At 34.8% G+C, this 27978-nt stretch overlaps 1 protein-coding gene across 2 annotated transcripts; it reads left to right on the top strand.

Moving 5' to 3' along the window:
* The first annotated feature begins 66 nt into the window (after window positions 1-66).
* On the top strand, window positions 67-27852 carry LOC136815174 (early endosome antigen 1-like). 2 transcript variants are annotated; one of them, XM_067071627.1, is made up of 39 exons: window positions 67-154; window positions 824-904; window positions 1207-1344; window positions 1632-1796; window positions 1981-2055; window positions 2382-2448; window positions 2779-2858; window positions 3643-3729; window positions 4039-4097; window positions 4415-4567; window positions 4903-4965; window positions 5342-5534; window positions 6007-6183; window positions 6531-6584; window positions 6897-7127; window positions 7984-8118; window positions 8563-8691; window positions 9351-9506; window positions 9666-9722; window positions 10321-10404; window positions 10806-10901; window positions 11196-11243; window positions 11545-11634; window positions 11771-11854; window positions 12018-12080; window positions 12425-12532; window positions 20275-20364; window positions 21263-21324; window positions 21598-21667; window positions 21998-22093; window positions 22460-22549; window positions 23054-23167; window positions 23929-24019; window positions 24261-24315; window positions 24562-24682; window positions 25874-25972; window positions 26549-26568; window positions 26990-27110; window positions 27584-27852. In XM_067071627.1, the coding sequence occupies exons 1-39, from the start codon at window positions 125-127 to the stop codon at window positions 27644-27646; spliced, it is 3795 nt and encodes a 1264-aa protein (XP_066927728.1). In that variant the 5' UTR covers window positions 67-124; the 3' UTR covers window positions 27647-27852. The 2 variants fall into 2 exon arrangements, with proteins under 2 accessions (XP_066927728.1, XP_066927727.1); XM_067071626.1 differs by having other exon boundaries at window positions 10321-10419.
* Window positions 27853-27978: the final 126 nt, after the last annotated feature.

Raw genomic sequence — 27978 nt, 5'->3', positions numbered from 1 at the left:
GGTCAGTACTCCTACTGGTTTTTTTTTTCATAGATCATTTTTTCTTACATTTATTTGTATTTTTTTAGAGTATTAAACTAACAAAAAGTTCATAAAATCACGTAGAAGAGCATCATTCAATAAGATGTTTAACCGTTTAAGAAAGAATTTGCCTGTAAGTAATCATTACATTCGAATTTGTTTGTTTATAATACTATTGAAACCATTTGGTTACCTTAATGCCATTAATTTTTGCCCCCTTTTTTTCACGCAGAATACGTGCTCGAAGATAAAAGGGGCTCGAAATAGGGATATTTTTGCGCGAATTCTTGGCTGTGCGAGAATTAAAGGTTCTGAATGTGAAGAAATCTTAGGGCTCTTTTAATAAAAAAAAATCTCGATTTATGTTAAATATGCCTATCTAATATAACATAGAATTTAGCTGAAATGCACACAAAACTCCTGATTTCTTATGTTTTTGCCCTCTTTACCTATATTTATCTTCGAAAACACTTTAAAAATGTCCCATACATTTTAAGATGCGTGAAAATTAAAGGATGCGCAAATATCCAATTTTACGTGGTGCGTGGAAAATAAAATGGAATTGCATGATGTCGTCATTAACTTAGAAAATTTACTTGAGAGGTCTTGCACTTAAAGTTTTTCATTGACTTCAAATGTCTCTTTCTTCCCTTGCATTCTCTTTGAAATTTTTTTGCTTCAATTTAACAATTTAAACGATTCTTTGATGATATTTTAAATAATACCGAACCTTCTATGCTATAAACATGTGCCTGGCCATTTGTTTTGAACTCTTGATTTGATCACATATCTTATTTTTCAGAGTAGGGGAGGAGGTGGGCAACAACAACAACCAAAAGATACATCTACTGAAGATCAGAAAGAAGATGAACCTGATACACAAGTACCTTCAGTTTCTTTATCTGCTCTCACCAGTGTCTAGTTTTAAAATTCTCCTTTTTACTGTACAGCGACGGTGGATTAACTAAAGTCAATATTTTATCTATTACAAATTTTGTCCCCGGGAAATTTGAGTAAGGTCCCTGGAAATTTTAAATATTTTCTTATAGCTCTTGGAATAAAAACGATGCAAAAATTACTTTTTTGACGACCCCATGAAAAAATGTTCGTGCACCCTCATGTATGAAAGTACAATGGAATGGCACTTTAACTAAATCTATTAAACTTTCTTCTTCTGGTTCTCAGGCTGGGTTCATCTGTCCAATGTGTATGGCAGCATTACCAGGACCAGCAGAATTACAAGTTCATTTCGAGAAAGTGCACAGTGAAGGTGGAAGCGATGCTGAGGGCAAACTTATCGATATTGACACGTCTGAAGATCAGGTTTTTGTTCTGTTTTTATTTTGGACAGTTAAAGTAGAGTTTGAGGTTTAGAGGTTTTTTCTTCTGAGAAACGTTTGTTTTGATCCCCAAATGTATGATTGAAGGGGAACCCCGGGTTGTTTACACCAATTCCAAATCAAATTTAGCTCAAAGATTGTTGAAATTTCGTATAACCAAGGAGAAACCAATTTTTTTATGAATGACCTAAAACTTCTTGTGTATTTATAATCCAGCATACTTGCAGCAACTAAAAAACTGGGAAATAACGATTCCTTAATCTTTTACAGACTGATGCTTTGCCGGATCAGATTCAAGAAGACCTTGCAATGAGCCCAAGCAATGATTTCTCCAAGAGTCAATTGGAAATGACTCTTGATTCCAATGCTCCGGACACTGAAAAAGAAGTCGTCCTTCTGCAACAAGAATTGTCCGAGATCAGTTCCCAATTAAAGGTTTTCATTAAAAGAAAAAAACAATTCACCATTGTGTTGCAACCTTTTACCTTTTAAAAAGTACTTTATCTGAAGTCAAGAATGGTTGATGCAATAATTATAAATATAATTTATGAAAATCGTTTAATACAAGCTACGCCTTGAATAGTTTTTGAAAATAATTGTTTTCACTTTTGAATTTCAGGAAGAAAAATGGTATTCTGGTCAACTCAAATTGGAGCTAGACAAAGTCTCAAAAGAACGAGATAAATTGGAAGAGGTTGGAAAACCTGGGCATGTGTAGACCTCTACCTATTTTGCTTGAAATGGACAGAATAGGCCTTTTTATGAATTATTTTGAGTGGAATAACTGCCTTGTTTTAAACCATTACCAAGGTGGTTAAATCCCTTGACTCTTCAGATAGAATGAACTTCTTATGAACTCCTCTGAGAGTCAATTACCATAGCAATATTTTGAAAATGAGGTAAGTGTCGCTCGTGATGTAATTTATGAAAAGGTCTATGAAAGAGAAAGACCACATACAAGAGGAGAGATCTGGGGGAATGCTCATCTCACTAAAATGTCATCACTTTACCTCTTCACAGGACAAACAGATGGTCGAGGAAGAATTTAGTTCGCAATTACGTTCCGCTGAAGCTGGTTATCTTCAAGGTTTGATTGCAGAACATTCCCAATATTCTTGTGCTCAAACGGCTTATTATATTAGATTGCTAAACACATTATGAACTCAATTTCCTACTTTAACCTGCGAAAACCATGCTGTTTCTGCCTGCTGTTAGAGTGCATACCGTCAGCTCTTTATAATTCGAACTTTTATAATTCGAACCTCTATATAATTCGAATACTTTTGTAATTCGAGCTAAAACATAGGTCCCCTTGACTGAAAAAGAAAAGTCTTTGTCCCTTAAAGATCGAATTATAGAGAGGCGATTGTTAATTGTAATTTTTTAAACAACCATTATTGGTCATTTCCATTTTCAGTGGCCCAAGAGAATGAGAAGTTAAAACAAGAACTGACATATGCTGACTACAAAACCACCAAAGACCGTCATGAAAAACTAGTAAGCTAAAGAAAATAATAGACAACCTGTTCATTGGTTAATTATTTTGATCATCAAGTAAAAAAATATTGATACCATGAAGGAAGAAATAATTCTGTTCTCTGTAAAATTGGAACTATTATGGTGAATTTCTAATGGAATTACTCTCGGGTACCTAATAGCCGGGGGGGTTGGAATAAGCGGGGAGGTTGGAAAAAATCTCAAAACTTAATAAGCGGGGGGGTTGGAATAAAAATGTCTTGGGTGGAAAATTTTTGAAAAGGAGGCTAATACAGCTGAATTAGGACAAAAAAGGGAACTTTTAAAAATCTTTCCCAAAAATTAATAAGCGGGGGGGTTGGAATAAGAATGTCCTGGGTGGAAAATTTTCGAAAAATTAATTAGCGGGGGGGGACGGCTATTAAGTACCCGAGAGTAGCTTATTAACGAACTTACATATATATTTAATGGAAGGTTATTCTGAAACAAATATTTTGTGAACCCTTCTCTTTATGAAACTTCGAAACCATTTTTTACGTATGCACCACCCAAATGTGATAAGCTCGTTTCAAGTCACAGTTTTTACTGAAAAATCTATTAAGAAAGAGATTATAAGATGATTTTTAATTTTTGAACTGCAGAAATCTCATTAGGTTCTTCCGTGGAATAAAATACCCCTTCCAAGGTTTAGATATGATAGAAGTCTAAAGTTTTTATTTTATTTTGGATACAGTTTTTGAGTGTTTGCTTATCCCAACTATTAGTTACTGGCAATTTATTACCAATTTGATCTTTTTCTCTTCAGCAACAAGAGATGCAAGCTTACAAGAATGATGCAGTAGAAGAAAAACAAAGGCGAATGGCTCTCGAAGAAAGTTTCAAATTGTTGCAGGTATAGTTCATTTTTTCTACTAAGCTAAAGACTTATTATTCATTCTTATATCATCCTCAAAGCTATTCAAGGTAAAAAGTTTGTCGGTAAAATCTTTTTATCGATGAATGTTATAGAAAAAGGAACGCTGGAAACATAGTAAAACGCCAGTCGGCTTGAAAAAATTTGTCGGTCATCAAAGAATTTTCTCGTCTCTTCTTGCCACAAACATTTTTACCAATAAGGTACAAGATCGTACTGCAATCAATAAGTCTGAAAGATTGCTTGCATGTAAATCAATACTGAATTTTTTCTCTCCTGTTTTGATAGGAAGATTATAACGAAGAACAAATGAAAAGCTCCAAAGTCGAAGAACAACTTCAGGCTAGGTATATTGAAATAAGAAAACAATGGTACACTTATTTTGTAGATATGTATTTTACCCCTCCTTAAAATATAGGAGATGTAGAAACTATGCCACTTAGAACTTTGAATTTCAAAGCAGCCTACATGCTTGTAGCCTGAGATTTATGAGGCCATTTTAGTATCATTGAAAATTTATTTTTATATTTTTTCTGAAAACATTTCCCCTTTAAATAAAATTGTCAAGAAATGACCCAATGTTATGGATTTGGTTTTTTATCATACCGCGTCCCTTGTTGTCTAACAAATTGATGATTACAAATAATTTCTTATCACATTGAAGACCTTCTAGCGATGTGATTGATGGGTTGGATAAGCAAGTTAAAGACTTACAAGCAGAAATAAATTCAATGAAACAGAAACATCAACAAGAATTGAATGAGTTCAAACAGAATGCGAAAACCAAAGAAGTGGATTTTGAAAAGGAAAAATCAAGGTATTGCAGATTTTCTTGTTCGTAAACAGAGCCGATGTTTCTACGGAAATTTCAAAATTCCTTGCCGTACAACGCTACGATAGGCGATACTCTGGTACAAAGTTCAAGTTGCTTTTCTAATCTATTTTTACATGTGGCAAAATTTAATTGTCGTTGAAGCATTACTGTATATTGCTATCCACTTTTCTCATGGTTCAAATTTATGAAAATTCAAATGCAGAGAGGTCAGCTTTTGTGTCACTAATCGCCCCATAGTCATAGGTAGAACCATCTTTTGGGATAGTAAATTAAGCCACCAGTATTTTTTCTAGATTACTATTTGTACTTATTTTCAGTTTGAACATGACAATTAAAGAATTGAAAGTTGAACGTGATTCTAAAGAAGAGCACATTTCCAGGTAAGAAATAAGAAGAAATAAAAATTCGATTAACTCATTAACTTGTGTCTGTGTCTGTTGCCTAATTCCAAATTTAACGGGTGTCGTTAGAAGTCAGACACACCTCTCATACCTAAGCCTTTGGTAAGAGTTCACCAGGAAGAACTAACGTCAAATGTCTTAAGTCTTGCGGTGATTTTCTCATAGACAAATTGACGTCATTCCTTCTTGGTAAATTCTTACCCAGTCTCTTGTCTCTTGTCGTGTGGTATACTACGTAACTAAATAAAATCATTCTTTTGATCGAATTCTCCACACGTGCACTTTAATTGATGATAGACCTCGTTGATTGGCTCTCAGCCATGGTGTAAAGATGAAAATTGATATCCATTTTCAGTCTACAGACAGCTGTGTCTACTTCATCCGAAGCCAGCAGTTTCTCGAAACAACAATTAAACGATAAACAACAACAAATCATCGAGCTTCAAAAGAATCTTTCCGAACAAGAAAACAATATGAAAGATAAGGATAACACCGTATCAACTTTGGAAAAGGAAATCAACTCGTTGAAGATCTTATCTGTGAATGAAGTGAGCAATTGAATCTTTAAAGGATTAAGGACTAAGCTCTGGACACGAGAACAATTTTTTGGTATAAAAAACTAAGTTGACCATGAGCTTCTATGATTTGTAGAATGTACAGTGCTGGGCCCAAGGGCTCGATACTTTTAGATATGTCAATGAATGTGTGAATCTTAAAGCTATTCGTATTAAAGTAAGATCTAGGAGAGGCAACTGCCCTACATTTGCGTGAAAAGGGAGTCTTCGGGCCACCCTCGATTGCGGTCTCTAACGTACTTTACTGTTGTGCACTTAATCAAAACAATGTGAACTAAGTCAGCAAAGTGCTCAATAACAAGCAGTTCAAAATTATATGTTCTTAGAATCTAGAAGAACATTATACTACCAACTGTACATCTGGTAAGTATCTGTGGCATGGAACAGTAGTAATGTACTTCTATCTATTTTGGAGCTATAATGTGCACTATTATCTCTTCTATAGACCTCGTCCAAAGAGCGACTGCAAGACGAACTGAATAACACTACCAGCAAGTTAGACGAGATGACACGTCTTCGTGAGAGCACAGAAAACAAACTTTCGGAGGTGGAAAATAAACTGGGTCAACAGAAAGATGAAATTGTAAGGTTGGAAAAGGAACGCATAGAACTCATCGCGAAGGTATTTACTTTTCCTGTACAGGTAGACCGGATTCGTTTATAATTTGTAATACAGTAATATGGGTGTTATAGAAATGATATTACGATAGTTGTTATCAGTTTGTATAAACTACAATTTGTCACTTTCATTATTTTTTAATGTTCTACGGAATGTGAATTGCAGTTTCAACACCCTGGTGATTCACTCACTTTTTATTATCATTATTTGAACAAGGAAAATAATTATTTGGAAAGCATATTATCTTCAGCTTGTCATCACTAGCGGTTTACTCTAAATGAATATAACGTTTTAACAACTTGAAATTGGAAAGCTTGACAAGTGTCTTCTTCTTTTCTTTGGAACTTCAGATTGAGGCAGGAGAAGGCACAGATACAGTTATACAACAACTGACTCAGGAAAAGGTATTGCTGTGTAGAGTACAATATGAACTTTTTCTTTTTAAAGGAGATAAGTTTCATATTCATAAGCTTATCTGTATGAGCGACTGATTCAGAAGTGTCTTCGAAAATGTTCATTTTAAACCTTTTTTGAAATTTTACTATATACATTTATAACCTTTACAGGAAATTGAAGCCAGAAAGATTTGAAAATCTAAGAGAACCGACGAAAGATTTATTTTTTTACCCTGTAGGAACGACTGTGACTCAACTTGACTTTAAAAGAGATTGCTCCGATTCGACAACATGCAAATTAAAAGCTTTCATTTCTCATAGAACAAGTTGCTTGAAACGATGACGTCATTGGAGAAATCATTGGCTGACCAAATGAAGCAACACCAGTCCGAGTTGGACGTCATACGAAAAGACAAAGGGGAAATAACAAACGAGTTACAACAGTCGAAACAGGATTACGAGAAAGTTCAATTATCGTGCAAAGAATTTGAAATGAAGCACGAGGTTGCTCAAGAGAGTATTGCAAACTTGAAGAAAGACCTCAAAAGCAAGGTACGCAACATATATTTCAGTTTCAACAGGTTTCAAGACACAATACGTTTAGAGAACAATACTACTTACAATATAAACAAACAAAGAATAAAAAGACCCTCAAATATAAAAAGTAGTCCACGAACATCACCGAAAGTTTGTTTAACAAACTTGAAGAAAGACTTATAAAAAGGTTTAAAAAATTAACGGCTATATTAATGTCCATGTAGTCTCATTTTATCTACTAGAGGTCACTTTTGTCTTTGCTTCTTAATCATCCATTAACCTGTTAACTTGCCATTTACATTATATGAGATCGCCCGATTTTAACGGTGACCAGTGAGATCAGGTCGAGGTCGACAATCTTTTCTTTGTTCGGGTGTATACACGACTATTTTGAAATGCTGAAGTGAAGGAGGGTAAATTCTTCATTAGCTAGAAATATATATATGAATGATAATCACACGATGAGTAATTTTTTCTTATTTGGTGCGCCTTCAAAGAGAGCAATTAATCGTTACTCTCACTCTTCGATGCCGCGCCAATGTTTGCAAAATTGATTTTAATGTATCTTCTCACATATTTTTTTTCCATCGAACGTTTAAATTGTATTCGAAATTCTTTTTGTGAGAAAGAAAATCTATATTAAACAAAAATAAAAGAAAAACGTAGAGAGAAGAAAAAAATATAAAACTCATTGTAATTTACTTTTCTAACGGGGATAAAGTAGTGAAATCCCACTGTGGGATTAGCTCGAAATCACATACTAACTGTAAATTCCAAATTATTTTTCAATGCAGCCTTTTCTATCTGCGGGACTAAAATTTAACGAGAATTTGAGTGTTTTATTTATGAATTTGCTTCCCACGTTTTTAAGAATGACGATTACTTTCAAATGGAATCTCACCATGCCAACGAGAAAACTCAATTGAACGAACAAATCTCACAACTGACAAAGACCAATGTGGAAATTAATGTGGAATTTGAGAAGACCAAAGAAAAATTGACACAGGTACTCTTTCCCTTGAGGGGTGAATTCTAAGTTCCTTTATGTAATTCAATAAAAACTAGTCAGATATTCAAAAGTACTGTCAGATCTTCAAAGATGCTTTGTATTCAAGTGCAACCTCAAAAGCTTGCCATTGTTGTCTTGAAAAATTTACCTTTTTCCAAATAATGATAAAAAGCTAGTAAACAAGTTATTAGGATAGCTTGAGATTTAAAAGCTAGAGTATTGAAACTCCAAGTTTTCAAACTTTTTGTCACTTGGAATTTGAATTAGAGAAAGTCAGCTATACTTTCATATTGGTTGGATCCCACCGAAGGTTTGTAAATTACCTTAAATGGAGGAAGCTTTATTTCAAAAGTTTCACTGACGATGGAACTTGAATAAGGCCGAAACATCTGAAAAAGATTTTATTATTTTAACACTAACATGAAGAAGTACATCTTTCAGGCTTTGAATGATTTGAACAAGAGCGACAAGAACCAAGCACAACAAGCATCATGGATTGAAACCAAAAACAACGCCATCGCTGAAATGACTGGCAAAATATCCTCATTACAAGAACAATTAAATTCCAAGGTATCGTTTTGGTATTGGTTCAGACATCATCACATTTTTCTCGTGACTATTTAAAGACCATTTATTTTCCCTTTAATTCAGTGCGGACAGACTTAAACATTTCCTTTTTTTGCGGCATCTCCATAATAATTCTTTAATCGGTCGTATTTAGAGAAATAACGCATCGGGCCCGAAGCTAGAATTTTCAACCTTTCTCAAGTGTATATGTATAAGAATTGGGAAGCGATCCAGGCTAGTCATTCGATTCGCCAGTTGCAAGCAAAAAATTTATAGGGTCGCGCACTAGAAATTGCGAGTTTGAATTGATTCGTAATCAATTCGTAAATGTAAACCTCGCGAAACCCCGACAACTCCACAGGTCCAGGAAGACCGGCCCCTTTAGAGATTTACTCAAACGCTTCATGCGTAAATACTTCAAATCCTCAGAGATTTTCCCGAGGAAGGGGAAATCCATCCTATTCTGTTAAGAACATTTAGGTGATTTCCTCAAAGCATTCTATAATCTTAATTTGTTGTTTGACGGGTAGGCAACCAAAGGACTTTCCAGGGTTATAAGGTGCAAAAACCTTTTTGGTTGCATTTTCATGGTTGGGTTGTACCAAGACTATGCATTTCTATTTCGCACTTGTAATTTGATAAATGTGTTTGCTGTTTTTTAGAACAATGATCTCACTGCTCTTAACCAATCAATGAATGAGAGAGTGGACGCACTCACTAAAGAAAAAGGATTACTCGAACTGAACTTAGAAGCATTAAATAAAGATTTGAGGGAAGTGAAAGCTCAGAAAGTCGACGCAGAAAAACTTATCGAATCCGTAAGTGGCTCACCTTTTCTTTCTTTTGCTTTATGGTATTACAACATTGTAACCTTAATTCCTACAACTCTGCGTAAATAAAAAGGCCAAATTGACGTTCAGAATCTGCAATGGTTGGTGACTTCAAATTTGTTAACAGAAATATGTTTGTTTTTATAGATCAGAGTGGAAAAAGAATCACTGGAAAAGATCGAAGCTCGCCTTCTCGAGAAACAGGTAACATACCGTTTCATATGCTCCACCCCCCCCCCAAGAAATTGTGGGTACCTTAAAAAAGGTGTTAAAAAAGCCAGGTACCTGGAAGTATTCTTAAATTTAGGGGGTACCTGATATGTTTGGGGGTACCTGCATTTTCATTAGGGGGCGGGGACTGTCGTTTTTGTATGAAGTATTTGATCCTTTACTAACCCAATTTTCCAATTTTGAGAGTTGGGGGGGGTTACTTTAGAATTCTAAAATATTTTGGGGTGCAAAAATGATTAGGGATACCTAAATGATTAGGGGTACCTAAATTTTTGGGGGTGCCTGAACCCTGGAGGATCCTATGCGTTTTCATTAAATTGATAAAAAAATGATTTTCTTCAGAGCGTAGAAAGCGTAAGATAAATAAAATAGTTTAAACAATTACAAATGCAAGTGAAAAACTGTGGTATACAAATATACTTAAGGTAACCGCCCTGTCTTCAAATTGAAATACACCTCTGTGTCTCCATGTGTTTCATTCTCAACAATGTTTCAATGAATGTTCATGTGTTCTTTACTCCTTCTATGAAAAGAAAAGCCTGTTCATAAAACGTTTCTTTGTTTCGCACAGGACGAATTAACAAAAGAAGTAGAAGATTTAAGAACAACATCCAAAGCACAAGAAGAAGAACTCCGTGCAGATAAAGAAAAGACTGTGAATGAACTTCAAGTAATTTTTTAAACCCCACGCAAGATTGAAAAGACTTCTGGCAGGAGAAGTCTGGAAAAAATTTTTGCAACTGACTGTCACTTTAAGGGCCATTCCAAGAATTATGCGCGATAAAAAATATATCTAGCAAAGCCGCCTCTATGTTAAGAGTGCTATCGAATAATAGATGGGTCGGGGCGCTCTTAGATCTTGACTGGTGGTATCCAATCAAAAATGAGCATGACATAACGTACTACTTAATTTGGAATTACTGATTACTTGAATTAGACTGAGCGATTATGGCTTTTGGAAATATGTAGGAGGAGGAGGAGTCATTCTCACCTATTACTGATCAGGTTAGACATTGTTGTATAGACAATCTATTACTTTCTGTTGCTTACCTTCAGGCTTCACATACATCAGCTCTGGATGGCTTGAAAAACGAATTGAGTGAAGTCAAAAACCAACTTGATGAGACAAAAATCAATCTTGAAAATACACAGGTACTAAATTGTTACTGTCCGGTATCTTTAAACAATCTTATTTAAGTCGTTCAATGTTGTTCTAGGTAATATGTCGAATGAGACATTTAAGAGCGCATTTATTAGTAGATGCGGTATTAATTATGACCTAATTCATGCAAGATTGATAATTTTTTGACATGCTTGAAGTAGATGTACATGCATCTCTCAAATCGCTGCAATCTCCCATAGAGGGAATTCAAAATGACATATTTATCTAAATTCTATCTTTCTTTTGTGAGTTACCCATTTAACCTAAGTCATGTTTTCTTTCAGCTAAATTTGGAGTCTGAAATCGTCAAGCGTAATAAAGCAGAAAAAAACGTAGGTTAATTATTTCCTTCGTTTCTCTTTCGGTCCATTTGTTTTGATAATGGGTGCTCAAGGTGTTTGATTCCTAGAGGTGCTTTCAAGCGAAAAGGTTCCTCAAGAACAACTTAACTATACAATAATTACACTATTTTTCATAAGAACCATAGGCTCGAAATCGACAAAGAATAAGAACAAGATGAATTGAGTCTCGAAGTTCCAAAAAATAAGTCTGAACTAAATCTAACGGTTACAGTTAAATAAAATTACAAAGGTATAGCTAGCTTTTCATTTTACATAGCTTTTCATTTCATAGATGATGGAGCTGGAACAAAAATATGCGCGCATCGAAAGCAGTTTGGAGCAAAAAGATGATGTGTTACGATCTGTGCAAGAAGAGCTGGAGGTTTCTTTTATAAAACTTATGAATAACATAGTCATCGTGATAGCACTGACGTAACCCTTTAACTAGTGTCAACTAATTTTCCCATTTGTTTCACATTCATCAAATTTAAGTGACCAACTTTTTCTGTTTATTGTAGGTTGCACAAAAAGAATTGAAAAAGCCTTGCGAAAGCTGCAAAAACTACGAGATTCAACTTTGCCGCTTGCAAGAGGCCACAAGGGTAAGAATCTTTTTCTCTCAGTTGCTGCTTGTCTCAATTGTGAGCTACTTATAAAAGAACAGTGGAATATTTTGGCTTTCTTCATTCATTATGACACTTTGAAATTTCACTATTACTTTGTGTAAACTATTATTATGTGCACCTTCCCATGGTTTTGTTGCAGGACCAAAGTGGACAAATCGAGAGATTAAACACTAAACTTGAAGAGGTTGAGACAAACTTAAAAGTAAGTAGAACTTGTCAAATGACCCCAGTTGAGAGTAACAGGAGTGGCAAGAATGCCGCCTTGTCAAGAAGAGTTTTTACTTCGAAAAATTTCAGTTATTTTTCTCTGAATTCTTTATAAAGTTTCTGCCCTGAAATAGTTTTTGAATAAGACGTTATTAACGTGGCTCACTGCTAAAAAACTAATTTTTTCAGGATACTTTTACGTACAATATCTTCTCTCATTACGTCACTTATGAGAATAGCTGATTGGTTGCAAGTGAGGTATAGGGGAGAAAAAGTAGTAAACTCTAATATTTCCTGAAGTCGTTGCAGTGGTGCATATCAATACAAATTCTTCTTCAGGAAAAGACAACAGAACACGAATCAAAATGCAAAGAATTCGAAAAATTAACTCATAATCATGAAGCCAAAGCAAACGAGTTAAATGGCCAGCTAAACAAGTTTAAGGAGGTTTGTTCAATTATATATTTTATATACATCACATTAAACGCGACTAGGTCTAAAAATTGACCTTTATATACCCTGAAGGCAGACTCAATCCCGGCCAAGCAAAATATTTTGATATTTTTTTGAAAAATACTTGTGACGATGTTGCGACGTTTGACGTTAACTTTTAACACGCAGCGGCTTCTTTGCGGGTACCAATAAATTCCGAACAAAGATGGCAGAAAAAGCTTTGTCCAGGGTTTATAAAGGTCAGTGGATATGAAAGTAAAACAGTTGCTTTGTTTTCTTTATCGACTTATTTTACCGGTAAAACTGACAAGGCGTTCACAATGTATCTATCAAGCTGCAAGGTGTTTGAAAGGGATTGAGTTGACGTGGATGATCAAGACACATCCCTGTCTAGATAGGGTTAATTTTCGACAATTTGTCGATTGTCATAGTTTATTTCTGTGTCCCAATTACTCATGAACAGTCTTGGGTCTTCAAAAATCGTTGAAATTCGATGAAACCGTTCACACTTGATCCTTTGATGACAATCTGGAGATTTTCCTTTGAACGAGTTTTCACAGCTGCTGGGACTGGGCCCTTCGAAGAGTTGCAGCCGTGGTATCAAAAGTCTTGAAAATGTAACAAAACATAATTTCAAAGATTTGATGTAATAGAAACTGAAAACATTATCTACATTCTCCATTAACAGCAGAAATGTTTTTTAGCATACTTCCTTAACTTTGCATCTTTATAAATGTAAATCAACGAATTTGCTGTAGTGCTCATGTAAACGAATACTTGAAGCCGAAAAAAATATTCCTTGACTTTATCTAAAAGTTCGAAATTATCTTTGACGACAACCATGATGATATTGACTATGGATGGAGGAAGTATTGTTATTATGTAAATGATCGAAATCCATAGCAGAGTTGAAACAGCATTTCGATTGCGTGCTTGAACTTGAGGATTTTGGATTTCAGTTGTTTCCCTTTGGGGTTTATCACGGAGATAATAAGCTGACGAGCAGTTTAAACCAACGAGCAAAATAATCTCGAGAATCTTCGAAGAACTACTGAAGCTCCAATAAGCAGTGGCGAGATAATATGAATTGTAAGACTGTGTGTTGACGAAAAACGTCATTAGGCTTTTCAAAACCATGTATAAATTCCAGCTGAAAAGTATTATTTTTACGTTGCTACCCGTTAACGAGTTTTCCAATGGCTTACGTATCGCCATGAATCGCATTAGGGAGATAATCAGAAATGTGCCCCATCCAAGCCCAAACAAGTAAACGATAAGCGCGGCAAATAAACTCCAAGCGAAACAAATCAGTTCTGGGTAAAATCTTATTATACCCAAACAGCAAGGAAACAAACATCCAACAGTGATATCTGTGATCGATAAATAAATGTAGAGTTTCTGGGATAGCGTTAGTCTTTTCTTGTAGACTTTCTTGAGAGAAACGGCAAGAAAAACGTTACAGAAAAGCACTACAAAACATGCAATCGTAAATATGCAATCCCACACACTGAAATCACTGTTGACTGAAAGTTTGTAAAATAGTTTTGTGTCATTCTTTCCAGTAAGGTCGGGTCGATATATAGTGACACAAACATGATTTCCAGCCATTTTCAAATATCAAGTCAACCTGATCTGAAATATGATTGATGGCGATCGATGAATATGAATTGAATTTTTTCATAAAAGTTAACTCGCAATTTTAATTTCACTTTCCTCCCTTCCTTCCTTTATTTTCCTTTCTTTTCTGATTCACACTGTGTTGTTGTTGTTGGCAGCTGATCAAGAAACTCGGTTTCTATCTCAGGGGCTTTTTTAATTAAGGAATTGTAAATAAATTCTTATTTCCACAATTCAACCGACTAAACTTTTGCTTTAGTGTTAGGTAGTGACCAAAGGGTATACACCTCCTTACAATAGTTTTGCCAACGAGGTGAAAATATAAAGTTATTAACTAAATACATACAATTTTAATTCTTTGACCCTTACTCTCTTTGAATTTAGACCGTCCAAGGTTAATATAAAATTAAAATATAAAATAATATTGTTTGTACATCAATTATTCTTATATTGATTTTCAGCCTCGTTGCTCCCAAGTAAAATTAGTTGAAATTGTTTCCACTGTCTTCTAAGATATGACTTCACTTTTGGTCTTTTGTATATAAACAGTTTATCTCACTTGGAACTTTTTTGAGCTTTGGATCCCGGGGACCTCTTCGGACGCTAGAGCACTTGAAAATCATTGGGTTTTCCAAGTTTTTATGGGAATCCCCTTCTTCAAACATCGTGACTTTGATTGTAGCAAGTCGAGTTTGGCCTCCATCTCATGGGATTGAGAATTTTTTTCCATCGATATTTTAATCAATATTCAGGTAGGTCCATTCAGCATGTAGCTTGTTTCGCACAGCTGAGAATTAACTAAAACATGTTCCTAAATAAATTATCAAAATGTTTTCTCTATTGCAATTAATCATACTAGTAAAAAATTTGTGAAAGAGATATATTTATTTCTCATCTCTACTCAAATAGTATCCATTAGAAAATGATCTCAGGAGATCTCAATTTGTTTAGTATATTTAAAGTATAATAGAAAACATAAAAAAATGAAGCGACTGCTTAAATAGAAATTTTCGTCATCTTTCGTGACTTCATCAGCATCATAAGCATAAAGTATGATACATATTAGTAAGGGGCCAAGCCTGGGGTCCTATGACATCTTTTTTACGACCTAGCCATTTTTAGTCCATTCCAAAGAACAGTATGTTAAAAGATATTTTGAGAGGGAGGGCGTGGATTAGGCCCGGGAAAACTTTTATGACCATAATAGTGACGCTAATAGCAAAACTGCTGATTTTCTTAAGTCAAAATAAACGAAAATTATTGGTACCATCTGAAAGAGCATGAAATTCTCAGCAAAAAAATCTATTACAACAACTCTCTGACTAAAACGCACAAAGAAATACAACCGCTTTAAGACCAACTAACTGTCAGCTCTACTGTGATTTGACGTCAAATCTTGTCTCGATCGTACTTCTTTGATCGTACTGGCGTCGATATGTTTTTGGACCTACCCCGGTGGGGTGGAGGTCCTATAAATTCACCTCTGTCCGTTCGTCCGTCCGTCCGTTCGTTACCAGCTTTTCTCGAGATTGAATCATAGGAATCAATTGATTTTTGGTACAAAGGTGCAAAACGGTGGTGGCCAAAATGTGACGGAGCCAGATTTTTCGACATTTTGGACAAATTTGGGCCAAAAAACGGCTAAAAAACGGGACTTTGTGAAAAATTGAATCATTCAATTTTTTTTGATTTTTTGCATGAAAGTAGGGTACCATCATAGGTAAAAGATGGCTCAAGCAGATTTTTTCAAAAAAATTTATTTGCCTTAAAAAACGCATGTTTATCTATAAGAATCACTATTAATAAGCATACATCAATGTTCTTTGTCAAATTACTCAATTTCTTTATGAGAGAGAAGTTTTTTTTTGCTCATGAAGGCTTACTTTTGAAGAATATGTGTGTTTAGACATGAAATTTTGGTTGCTTGGCGTGTTTTTATAGAAAAACTGGCCAAATTCGATATCTTTTTATAAGCACATTATCAATTACTTAGTTATTAGCTTTTCTCGAGACTGTCTCTTTCCTTCTTTAAGACTTTTTGCACAAAGATGCATAACTATAAACCCTCGAATGTGACGGAGCCCAATTTTCGAAAAAAAAAATGTTTTTGGGCAAATTTCAGCCAAAAAACGGCTAAAAAGCGGGCTTTTTGGACTTTGTGAAAAATTGGATCATTGATTTTTTCAGATTTTTTGCATGGAAGTAGGGTACCATCATAGGTAAAAGATGGCTCAAGCAGATTTTTGCAAAAAAATTTGTTGGCTCAAAAAAGCATGTTTATCTATAAGAATCACTATTAATAAGCATACATTAATGTTCTTAGTCAAATTACTCAATTTTTTTATGAGATACAGTTCACGCTCTCTAATTCGACATTCTACTATTCGATAGGCTCCCTTATTCGATGAAATTTAAAGTCCCTGTCAACAAGAAACCCTCATAAACGACGCTCCCTTATTCGATAAGCTCCCTTATTCGATGATAATCCAATTCCCCTTCAAGATCGAATAGAGAGGGTCAACTGTAGATGTTTTTTTTTGCTCACGAGGGCTTACTTTTGAAGTATATGTGTGTTTAGACATGAAATTTTGGTTACTTGGCGTGTTTTTATAGAAAAACTGGCCAAATTCGATATTTTTTTATAAACACATTATCAATTACTTAGGTATTAGCTTTTCTCGAGATTGGCTCTTTCATTCTTTATGATTTTATGCACAAAGATGCATAACTATAAACCGTCGAATGTGACTGAGCCCGATTTTCGAAAAGCTAAAAAACGGCTAAAAAAAGGGTTTTTTGGACTTTGTGAAATATTGGATCGTTGTTTTTTCTGATTTTTTGCATGAAAGTAGGTAAAAGATGGGTCAAGCAGATTTTTGTAAAAAAACTTTTCAGCTCAAAAAACGCATCTTTATCTATAAGAATCACTATTAATAAGCATACATCAATGTTCTTAGCCAAATTACTCAATTTTTTGATCAGATAGATGTCTTTTTATGCTCACGAAGTCTTGAATATGAAAGAATATTTCAAGAGCATGAAATTTTGGTTTCTAAACGTTTTTTTATAAGAAACAAACGACTAATTTTATTAAATCGTCACTATGTTCTGAATGATTGTTTAACGTTCATGCTCACGTAGATATCAATTATATATGTGTTAAATGCATAACCAGGTAGGTCCATAAAAGTATCACTTGTTGAACTTCAAGAGGCTGTATTTCTTTTTGTGTTGGAGTCAGAGAGTTGATGTAATACATTTTTTTGCTCAGAATTTCATGCTCTTTTAGAATCATCTAAAAATGCATGAAATTCTGAGCAAATCTTTTTCGTTTATTTCGAATTTTGAAAATCAGCTATTATCACGTCACTATTATGGTCATAAAAGGTTTTCCCGGGCCTAATCGGCGTCCTTCCTCTCAAAAATATCTTTTAATATACTTGAATAGATATACTTTGGAATAGACCTAAAATGGCTAGGTCGTAAAAAAGATGTCCTTTACTATACGTCTGTTAAGTTAATTAAAGTAATCGATCACGTAAAGAGGAAACTCAGTTATGGATAACCTAACGATTTGTTTGACGATTTATCAAAATCGTAACTAACTAACGTAATCGTAATCGTAAACGAATAGCAACAGCCAGTGGCGTGGTGGGAAAATTTCGCTGGGGTGGCCAAGGCAAATATGGCGCCCTTTTTAAAGATTTTTTGTTTTTGGCGCTCCTCTCTATACGCTCATTATGAACCCAAAAAGGGAGTGTGCGCATGTTGAAAAAGTGTTTTGTTGTTTTGTTGTCGTCAATCAACCTTTGGAATTGATAGAACATTTTCACAGCAACATTAGAAACTCACAGAAAAGATGACACTCGCAGATGACTTAGAAACAGAATTCTCTTACACATACAACTTCACACGTATTGCTTTTAGCCAAGGTGTGGATACACGCTTTTTTATAAGAACACTCACGAAACAAGACAATGCTGAATTTTAAGAGAAACAAAGGGTCAAAGAAGTGAAAATTTGATATAAAGCTTAAAAAACACCTGAATTTAAGAACAGCCGAGCCTCTGCAAAGATTTTCTGCTTTAATTAGAAAGAAATGGCTTCAAAATTTGCAGACCTGCCTCTAAACAAGTTGCTTGGTGATAAAGGATGACTTTTAATGGCGAAAGTTGATGTATGTGTGTTTAATGTATATATTCTTTAAAGTCGAAAAATGTGTACAAATCTGTACTAGCTTTAAAGCTAATAGAGTTCGACTGCCTATTTTACAAAATGAATCATTCATCATCATCTGTTAATGCCCAATCGCTGACGATTTCTTCTGTAGAGCGTTTTTGTTTATAATTTGAAGATATTTTTGTTCGGTTTTGTAATTTTTTAACGAAGCGTAGTTTTGTTCTTGGGCTTCCTCTTACGCACCAGTTGAATCCTTTATTGTTATTGTCTTTGTTAAGTTTCTTCGCTTGTTCGTGCATCTCCTTGATCTTTTTCCGTTCGTTGATTGTGAAATCTTCTGTTATACTTACCTGAAAGAAACAAGTTTCTTTTAGCATGTGTAAATTCTTCATGATAAGATCTTTGTCATGTTGACTTTGCAGGGTGACTTTCAGAGGACGGCCATTCTTTGTTTTTCTGTCTCCTAATCTGTGGTGAGTAACATTGATTTTTGGAACATTGATGTCATCTAGGAGTTCTCGGAACCGAAATATGTCATATTTTTTCCCATTTTCTTCTTCTTCCTTATCTGGGCCTGATTCGAGAAACCCGTGAACGATCATATTTAGTTTTCTAGATTCTATGTCTCTCTTTTCACTTTCTTCCTTCCGTTTTTGTTCTTCGGCAGATTTTAAGTCTTCTTTGTGCTTCTTGGTAATCTCAGCGTATGTTTTCTTTGATGTTTCCGTTATTATTTCTGATGTGTGCTTTATTTCCTCTTTAATCATGCTTCTTGTCTTCTCCTCCATCTCTTGCAGTTTTCCTGCCAGAAAGGTTTTGAGGTCATTTTTAATGGAATCACGGGTTTTGGTGTTGGTGTTGACCTCGTTGTTCAGTTTTTGTATGACGTCGTCTTTCTTTTTAAGTTCATTTTGCATCATATGTTGAGTGTTTTTTCCCACTTTATTTCTTAGGTTTTTCGTTATTCGTACGCAGTTTGAACATAAGTAATGGTCGTTGTAGGATGTCACAAATATTTGTAGTTGATACAGGGGTAACTGTGTGCACTCATAATGAACTGATCTTTTACATTTTTTGCATGTTAAGCAATCCAGGTCTTCGTCTTCAGTACATCTTGACGGCGTGCAAGCTTGAGGTGGTGAGGCTGCTTCGAAAGGCTGATCTTTATCCATTTTGATGTTATTTTCATGAATTTTGATGTTTTTGATGTTTTTATTGGTTTTCAGCCATTTTTTCGAAGAGCGTTGCAAAAGCGTCTGATCTAGTTGACGTGATGGGATGCTGAGACAATCGACTTGAGGCGTAATACCATCATCACCAATATATTGATTTTGTATATACATTAATTGACTCAAATTATAATTATATTGAAATTTATCTATCCAAATTTGCCCGTGGGAAATCAAGAAATAATTTATAGCAAATGAAATGCACAAAAAAACATTTAATGAGATCCGTAATTAATTGAGCTAAAGAGATTACTCTCATATAGGTGGGGGAAATTGTTATTAAAAGTCTTATTATATATAAAGGATTTCACAGCTGGAAATTATTATGAGTTTCGATGAATTCCTACCTGTCAAAAGTATATCATCGAGGTTATTTAGGACCGAGTTTCGTAAGTTTTATATGGTCACTTTCCTTTTTTTCCAATTTTTCTGTAAGAAAAATACCGTATCATTCAGTTTGATGTTTTTTATTCCAAGCCACATTCAGATTTGACTTGATTACCCAATTTCGATGGATGTTAACTTTTATGGTGGGAAGCGTTCGATTTGCGTAAAAAGTCGCCTCTACAAATTCGAATGTTGGCTTCCAAAAGATTCCAAGATTTTCTCTTATTACATGTTACATAATTTTGCCAAAACCTAAAAACCTCTACAACCAAAACAATGCCATTGAAAATTCAATCTCTTAAATATAGTATTTATTCATTGTAGGATATTGTTCACCATTTAGAAGAGATCGAAAGTCTGAAGAGTGAAATCGAGAACCTCAAGCAACAAATCAACGTCTCCAACGATGAAAAGGTATAGAGTTGATTTAGTATCCTCATAAACAATGGTTGTCGTAGCCAGACGATCTGGCTCTGGTGACTAAAGCCGTTACTAAAGCCATTGTCTTTTATACAAAAATCAGTAAGATTGCATTCAGCAAACGGGTTTTCGTCGCCAGGTTTCCGGCCTATGTCGGTAAAACGAAAAAGGACGTTAGCCTGAAGATTACGACTGTCCTCCATCGCCTAAGCGCAAGGCTTGGGTACGAGTCTTTGAAAAGAATAGTTTCTTGATTATTTAACCTTTTCTTGATTTTGGGATATGTACACGGATTGATGATCTATTGAAGAAAGCTCCATTCATTTATTTGGTGTCTGCATTTTTCCAAACTATATAAGGCTTCAATGGCCAAAATTATAAGAACAAGCTTAGAACATTTTAAGGCTTTATTGACTCTAAAACACCCAATTTCTTAGTAAATGGAGTGGACCTAAATAGTCACAATATGGTGAGAATAAGAACATACTAAGAATATTTTCAGGCTTATAACTCAAAAAGTTAAGAATATCCGAAGGCTTCGAAAATTTTAGATGTTCTTATAAAAAACGTGCCAGAATCGTTTGGGGGTTAGTAAATAATAACAATCGCATATCTTCTCTCATTAAACGTGCAATCAAATGTAATTGATTCCCTTAAAACAAAATATAATTTCAATTGTAAAATGTGTTGAATTTCACACCTACTGAAAATTGTCGAACATTTCTCTAACAACATTTCGATAGTGCAGGTAAAATGTGCTGCTTTGAATTGTCATCAAGTTTGACTTTACTGTAAAATGTTTCTTCACCACTCTTCGTTTTCATTGAAAAAGGTCGTTCTCAAATGGATAATCTTACTAGTCTCATGTGTAATAATGGTCTTTGATCTTCAGAATCAAACAAAGTTGTTGCTAAGCGAAGAAACGGAGAAAAAGCAAACATTAAAGACAGAAAAGTGAGTTTATTTTGTTTTTAATTAATGTATTGTCTAGCTTGAACGAGCATCGAACAAACATTTCCTACTTCTACTTTCATAAAATTGTCTTCTTAGAAGTGAACTGGAGAATGAAGTACTCGACTTGAAAGCAGAAAATTGTTTTTTTAGAAGTGAACTGGAGAATGAAGTACTCGACTTGAAAGCAGAAAATTGTTTTTTTAGAAGTGAACTGGAGAATGAGTGACTGGAGAATGAAGTACTCGACTTGAAAGCAGAAAATTGTTTTTTTAGAAGTGAACTGGAGAATGAAGTACTCGACTTGAAAGCAGAAGTTGAACTCAACAATGAAAGCATACAACAGGTGATAATAATAAGTCTACTACCCTTATCTTTCCATCTATGGCAAAATGTTCGTTAGTTATCCTAGTAAATTTGTAAATAAAGTTTTCAGCCACTCCACTTTTGTATCAGTTCCGTGGCCCCTGTAAGCGGTTTTTTGTAATGGTCGTTGTACACCTGGTTTTCTTTAGCCTCTAGAATCGGAAGACTGGTAGAAGTTGGTATTTTTGCGTCACTCACAAAATTAAGATGACGGTTTTAGTCTTGATCGTGTGGCCAGGTGCATTCTTTCAGGTGCATTTTCATAGATTTCGGGGTAATTCATCTTAATTTAAATCGATCTTTTCAACAGCTTGAAGACTCTTTAAAGGAAAAGGATGAAGCTTTGAAACAGCAAAGCGATGAGAACCAAAAGAAAATAGAAGACCTCCAACAGAAGCTCCATAATGTAAGATTCTTTAGTCTGTTAGTCTGACTGTCTTTTTTATTGCGACGAGATATTAAGTAAAAGAGCGTGTATCAAACTCTACAATAAGCAGACACTTGACACAAAATACTTCCTTGCAAATGTTTAGAATGATTCGCATAGCTAAGATTCTATATGTTCGATGAAAAAATAATTTTCCTTAGGATGAGCAGAGCTCTTCATGTTAAGTGTGGCCCAGACCTTTAGAGGGATTCTCAGAATTTATCAGAGGAGCTTATTCTTTTTGTAAATATCTTCTAGAGATTCAAGGTCATATTTTTATGTGTAAGATAAGTGTCATCCAAGTAAATGAGTTATCTTCAGAATTATCTCTTTGAATATATCCAGGAGACTGAAGTGCACCAAGCAAGCAAAACAACTATGGCTTCCATCCAACAAACGCTGAAAGATGAATCTGTAGCTCTCCAAAATAAACTGGTAAACTGGTCTTAATTGGTTTATAGCCTCAAAGAAATGTCTTAAGTTCTGACCATTTCAAAGTATGGCTTTGAACTAAAAAATTTGGCGTTTTCTGCTGTAAAAGTAAGGTTTTATTAAAGGTTTTATTTTTACATAAACATGTTCCCGTTTCATATCAGACACATGTGTCATATTAGGACAGTGTCTGCCTATTGTTAAATTGTGCTGAATAAACAAAAAATAGTTCTTTTCCTTTTTCTGACCAATCTTGCTCCACATCCGTGTCAATTCAATGTAAAAAAGCTTGTAAGTTGAAATTAATGAGTAAGCAAACGATTGTCACTCTTATTTAAAAACAAAACCTTTAAGACCTATTTTTGGTTGATGGGGCTACTCATCTTTCTAAAACTAGTTTTAAACTAAATACAGTACTTGACATCCAATTTTTCATCGGCTATATATTTCATCGGCTATATATTTCCAACAATCGACGGACAAGGCGAATTTCCCATTATTTTTTAGGACGCAGCGACCAAAGAAACAATGCAAGTTCGACGTATGAAAGATGAAAGCGAGAAAAGTCATAACGAAGAACTACAAAATATCAAGAATGCCCTCAAGAGACAAGAGCAGGAAGTATGACCACAGATATCTTTTATAAAACACTAGATGGAGCTACTTGGTCCCTGGCTGAAGCAAAATGGTCGACTTAGTAATCTTAAAAGTAAATCACAGTTCAGTGACAACAATTCGATCAATAAATATTATTCCCGCGCCTCCTCGTTTCCCGCCATGTCAGTTGTTTTTTGGTATTGAACAAATTGCCGATGCCGAACTGTATTCTAATAGAAAACTGTAGCCTACTCATCAAAGATGGGACATTATTTTGCTTAAACTGCCGTGGATTGAGAAAGACAAAGTAGCTCTATCTAGGGTTTTTATGTAAGATATCTGTGGGTACGGCACCATTGCAATAGTTTGTAATAGATGGTGACAACAATCGTTGGAATGGACTTTTAAGGATCAGCATTAATCATAGAAGATCGTCTATCTTTTCTGCGTTCAATGGAATCGAACTCGTCAATTCAATTATCTTCAAAAACATAAGACTGTTTTGATATTATTCAGTTGATCTTTTGTCAACCTTCGTTCAAAATTAGAAGATTCAAAGCAGAGAATCAGCTGTTAGTTTACGCTAGAAAATCATCAAAGCGGAACTCACCAAGAAACGGAATGAAAAATCCCGGTATTTGGTTAGGTGCTCGCTAAGTCAGCTGTTAATCAGAGTTAATTCTTTTGGTCTCTTACCGGCAAGCCTTACGTCAGTTTTGGACTTTCACATTCTGTTACAAAAGCTGTAGAGGGTCCGAAATATTTATGCCAGCTTACTTTTTTAGATACAAAACCGTGACCGGAGGTTGAACGAAAACGAGTTAGCAATCAAAACCATCGAGAAAGAAAGAAATGATATCAAAGGAGAATTAACAGGTGAAAATTCAAGTTTTTATTCATTTGCTGACAGTTTTGAAGAATTCTGTAAAATATTAATCATTCCTCGCTGACACTCGACAACCCTTCCCCAATCAAATTTGATAATGTCGAGTGGCTGTAAAGGATCAAAAACTGTGAAAATATCCCAACTTGTGACAAATATTAGTTTGTAGTTTGGTTTTCTTTTCAATAATGGTCTTGAAGTCCCATACACGGAAATTTTTTTTTCTGTATTTAGTATCCCAAGCCAAATTGGAGAATAGCAAAGATGAAAACAAGCTCTTGATGGAAAGGTAATAGTTGATGTTGATAGAAAAATCCCCCTCCATTTCCACTTCCTTGTAACGACTGGCAATATATCTTCAAGATTTTGCTCGCAATATTGATTAATTTAGATTTAAACCTTTTTTTGTCCTAGCAATCAAGACCCACGCCATTCTTTCACTGGAATTTGGAAGTCATGTATTCGTAAATTCTCTCTTGGTACAAGATTTCCAAATTGATCATAAGGTTATTTCTAACTAATGTTGTATCTTTAGATTGATTGAATCAGAAGAAAAGGAAACGAAAGCTAAGCAGAAATATTCTGAAACCAACCGAAAGCTAGAACAAGCTTTGGGTGGTCTACAAGAGCTTGGTCAAGAAAATCAAAACATTCAAGTAAGTCTCTTAACCATATCAATCTATTATATCTAGTATTTTAAAAACTTCAAAATTTTGAAATGATGACCTTTCCGTGCTCTGAAATCCCTTGAAAAGAGTTAATATCTAAATCTATTCATCATTTTTGGACCTACCTCCGGGTGCCCCGGTGGAGGTTCTATAAATTAACCCATGTCCGTTCGTTCGTTCGTTCGTCCGTCTGTTACCAGCTTTTCTCAGGATTGGCTCATTAACTTTTTCTGATTTTATGCACAATGATGCAAAATGGCAATGCCCAGAACGTGACGGAGCCCGATTTTTGAGAAAAAATTTATTTGGGCAAATTTGGGCCAAAAACTACCTAAAAATAGGGTTTTTTTGGACTTTGTGCAAAATCCTGTCATTACTTTTTTCTGATTTCTTGTACAAAGATGGAGGACAAGATTCTCTAAAGAATGACTGAAGTGGTTTTTCCCGAAAAATTCTTTTTCGCCTTAAAAAACGGATTTTCGTATTTTGGGGAAATTCCCTTTAACCAAATAAGAAAATATAGCTTTTCTCAAAGTTGACTCATTATTTTTTTCTGGTTTTTTGCACAATGATGCAAAATGGCAATGCCTAAAATGTGACGAAGCCAGATTTTCAAAAAAAAATATATTTGGGCAAATTTGGCCCAAAAAGTGCCTGAAATACGGTTTTTTGGACTTTGTGCAAAATCCTGTTATTACTTTTTTCTGATTTTTTATACGAAGATGGAAGGCAAGATTTTCTAAAGAATGACTGAAGTGGTTTCTCCCGGGAAATTCTTATTCGCCTTAAAAGACGGATTTTCGTATTTTGGGGAAATCCCCTTTAACCAAATAAGAAAATATAGCTTTTCTCAATGTTGACTCCTAATATTTTTCTGATTTTTTGCACAATGATGCAAAATGGCATTGCCCAAAATGTGACGGAGCCAGATTTTTAAGGAAAATTATTTTGGGCAAATTTGGGCCAAAAACAGCTTAAAAGGTTTTTTGGGCCTGAATGGTTTTAGTGATTTTCGTATTTGGGGAAATTCCTTTTTACCATTTTACATTATTCAACACACAAGCTTTATTTTTCCATTCTGAATTTTTGTACAATTATTGTCACTTTTTCCTTATTTTCATCTGATGTTAATCATTAGGTAGGTCTATTCAGCATGTTGCTTGTTTGTTTTGACTTCAGGTACAGCAACAAATGAAATCGACACGACAATGGGAAAATGATGCAGATATATCAAACTGTAAAAAATGTGACAAATCTTTCTCTTTTTCTGTTAGAAAGGTGAGTTAGCCCAACAAAATAGTTTCAAATTTTTTCAGAAAAAAAAAACTTTTGATGGGCCATTCCATTAACAATGATAAAAAAGAAAAGGCTTAAAAATCTTCTAGCAATAAAATTATACATGGGGAAGTTAAAAGAATTTAGGCTACGTCATATCTTCCTTCGTTTCGAGCGTAAAACTCCTACTCTTTGGGCTATGAGCACTGCTCTTGTTTTGAATATTGAAATTCTCCAGATAAATCGCATGCGCACTGAGGTTTTAATGAAACAATAGAGAGTTTCGAAACCTAAGCCAATCAGCTGTGTTTTAAACATTCTTTCATTTAAAATCTCTATTGATAAACATCTTTTGTGAATGTTGTCTATTTTGTTTAAACCTATTAATACGCAATTCCCGGTGGGGGTCACTAGTGGCCGCCTATAGCAGTGCCTATAGACCAAGAGTAAGGCCTAAAAGCCTGGATCTGTCTATTGTGTAGACTAAAAGAATTCAGCTCACAGTTATGAGTAAACAACATATTGACCCCTTTAAATTACGGTTAAAAACCTGAAAGATACGCTTTCTTTTCTTTTTAGCACCATTGCAGAAACTGCGGGTAAGTTTGAATAAAGGTTACGTCATCTTCAATTTGAAGAACTACATTCAACTTAGTCATAATTTAGTCGTCTTTCTGCCCTGCCTATTATAATTATTAGAGTAGGCAAAAGTGGGTAGAAATTTGGCAGCTAACCAACTAAAATCTTTTCTTGAAAGAAGTTATTGCATTAACGTCAGAAGAGGTCAATCATCGATCATTGACTTCAGATAGTCAACTTTCTGCCAACTTTAATTCAGAATTTGAATAGGTAGGGCAAAAAGTGGGCCATCTAAACCAGAGCTTGTCACTTGTCGTTTGTCCTGGGAAAACTTTTCTCAGAAGAAAATCTAGATTTTTTGCTTATTCTCCTCAAACCAAATTCGTAGTTACGTCTCTAGATAATTTTTGTTTTAAAAAGCCATTCCCTATTTAATTACAGATGTATTTTCTGCAAAGACTGTTCAGCATGGTCAGCAGTATTGGCGTCCAGCAAGAAACCAGTGCGTGTGTGTGAACATTGCTCTATGGAGTTGAATAACGTACGAGGATCCAGTGTCAGGGTATGTAATGATAGAAATATAATAATAACATCTGTTTTAAGTGACGTGCTTCAAAGTACTTCAAATTTTGTAAGCAGCTGAAGAATCTTTCCACGAAAGCCATTTCGAAAACTGAAACAAGAACGACATAAAGATGAACAAAAAATAAATATTTATTGAAACAAAAAAGGATTTATATGTAACCAAAGATTTAGTAACCAAACAATTTTAATCTCGAGATTCTAAGTGGGCCTCGCACCCCCCACCCCACCAAGATGCTTCCCCTAGTAAAAAAAAATTGAAGATGCTCGAAGGGTTATAACTGATGTGTTATGAACGAATAGTCACTCGTTGATACCTGACACAAAACAGCACTAAACCTTTCTAATGAATTTCAGCTCTTTTATTCTCTTTGGGGATTTACGGTATGACAAGATATCAACTGAACTTAAACTATGATTTTAAAGAAAATTTGTTCTTCCCTTATATTTCAGCGACTATCAACGACGTCCATTCAATCAACCGCGTCATCGGTTGCATCGCCGTACCGACCGTAAACTGAAAGTTACTCGTAACATATATTGTGGAATGTAATAATGGGTTGTTAAAAAGTCTTATATCTTAAATTGTATATAATCTTGACATGGGTTTGGTACGATATATGGTAAGTAAGTCGACAGGCTTTAAATCTCAAAAACACAGTTGCTGTCTGGATAATCATGCTTGCTTGAAGAAGAAGAAGTGAAACTAGAAACGCGTAATGTCTTGTGAGAACCTGGCATTGTCTATGGTGATTACATAATCGTTACTTGTACAGTGAAGTGTTGTTATACAAGTGCCCTTGATGATCTCAATGTTTGTAATGTTGAACTTGCTAGCAGCTATTTTT

The sequence above is a fragment of the Clytia hemisphaerica genome, unplaced genomic scaffold (assembly GCF_902728285.1).
Source record: "Clytia hemisphaerica strain Z4C2 unplaced genomic scaffold, Clytia hemisphaerica genome assembly, whole genome shotgun sequence".
NCBI lineage: Eukaryota > Metazoa > Cnidaria > Hydrozoa > Leptothecata > Clytiidae > Clytia > Clytia hemisphaerica.
This window is presented reverse-complemented; position numbering and strand designations above follow the sequence as displayed.

Coding starts and splice junctions, on each gene's coding strand:
- LOC136815174 (XM_067071626.1), top strand. CDS start 125: ATGTTTAACCGTTTAAGAAAGAATTTGCCT. Junction 2,859..3,642: donor AAGACCGTCATGAAAAACTA/GTAAGCTAAAGA, acceptor TTTTCTCTTCAG/CAACAAGAGATGCAAGCTTA. Junction 22,550..23,053: donor TAGCTCTCCAAAATAAACTG/GTAAACTGGTCT, acceptor ATTATTTTTTAG/GACGCAGCGACCAAAGAAAC.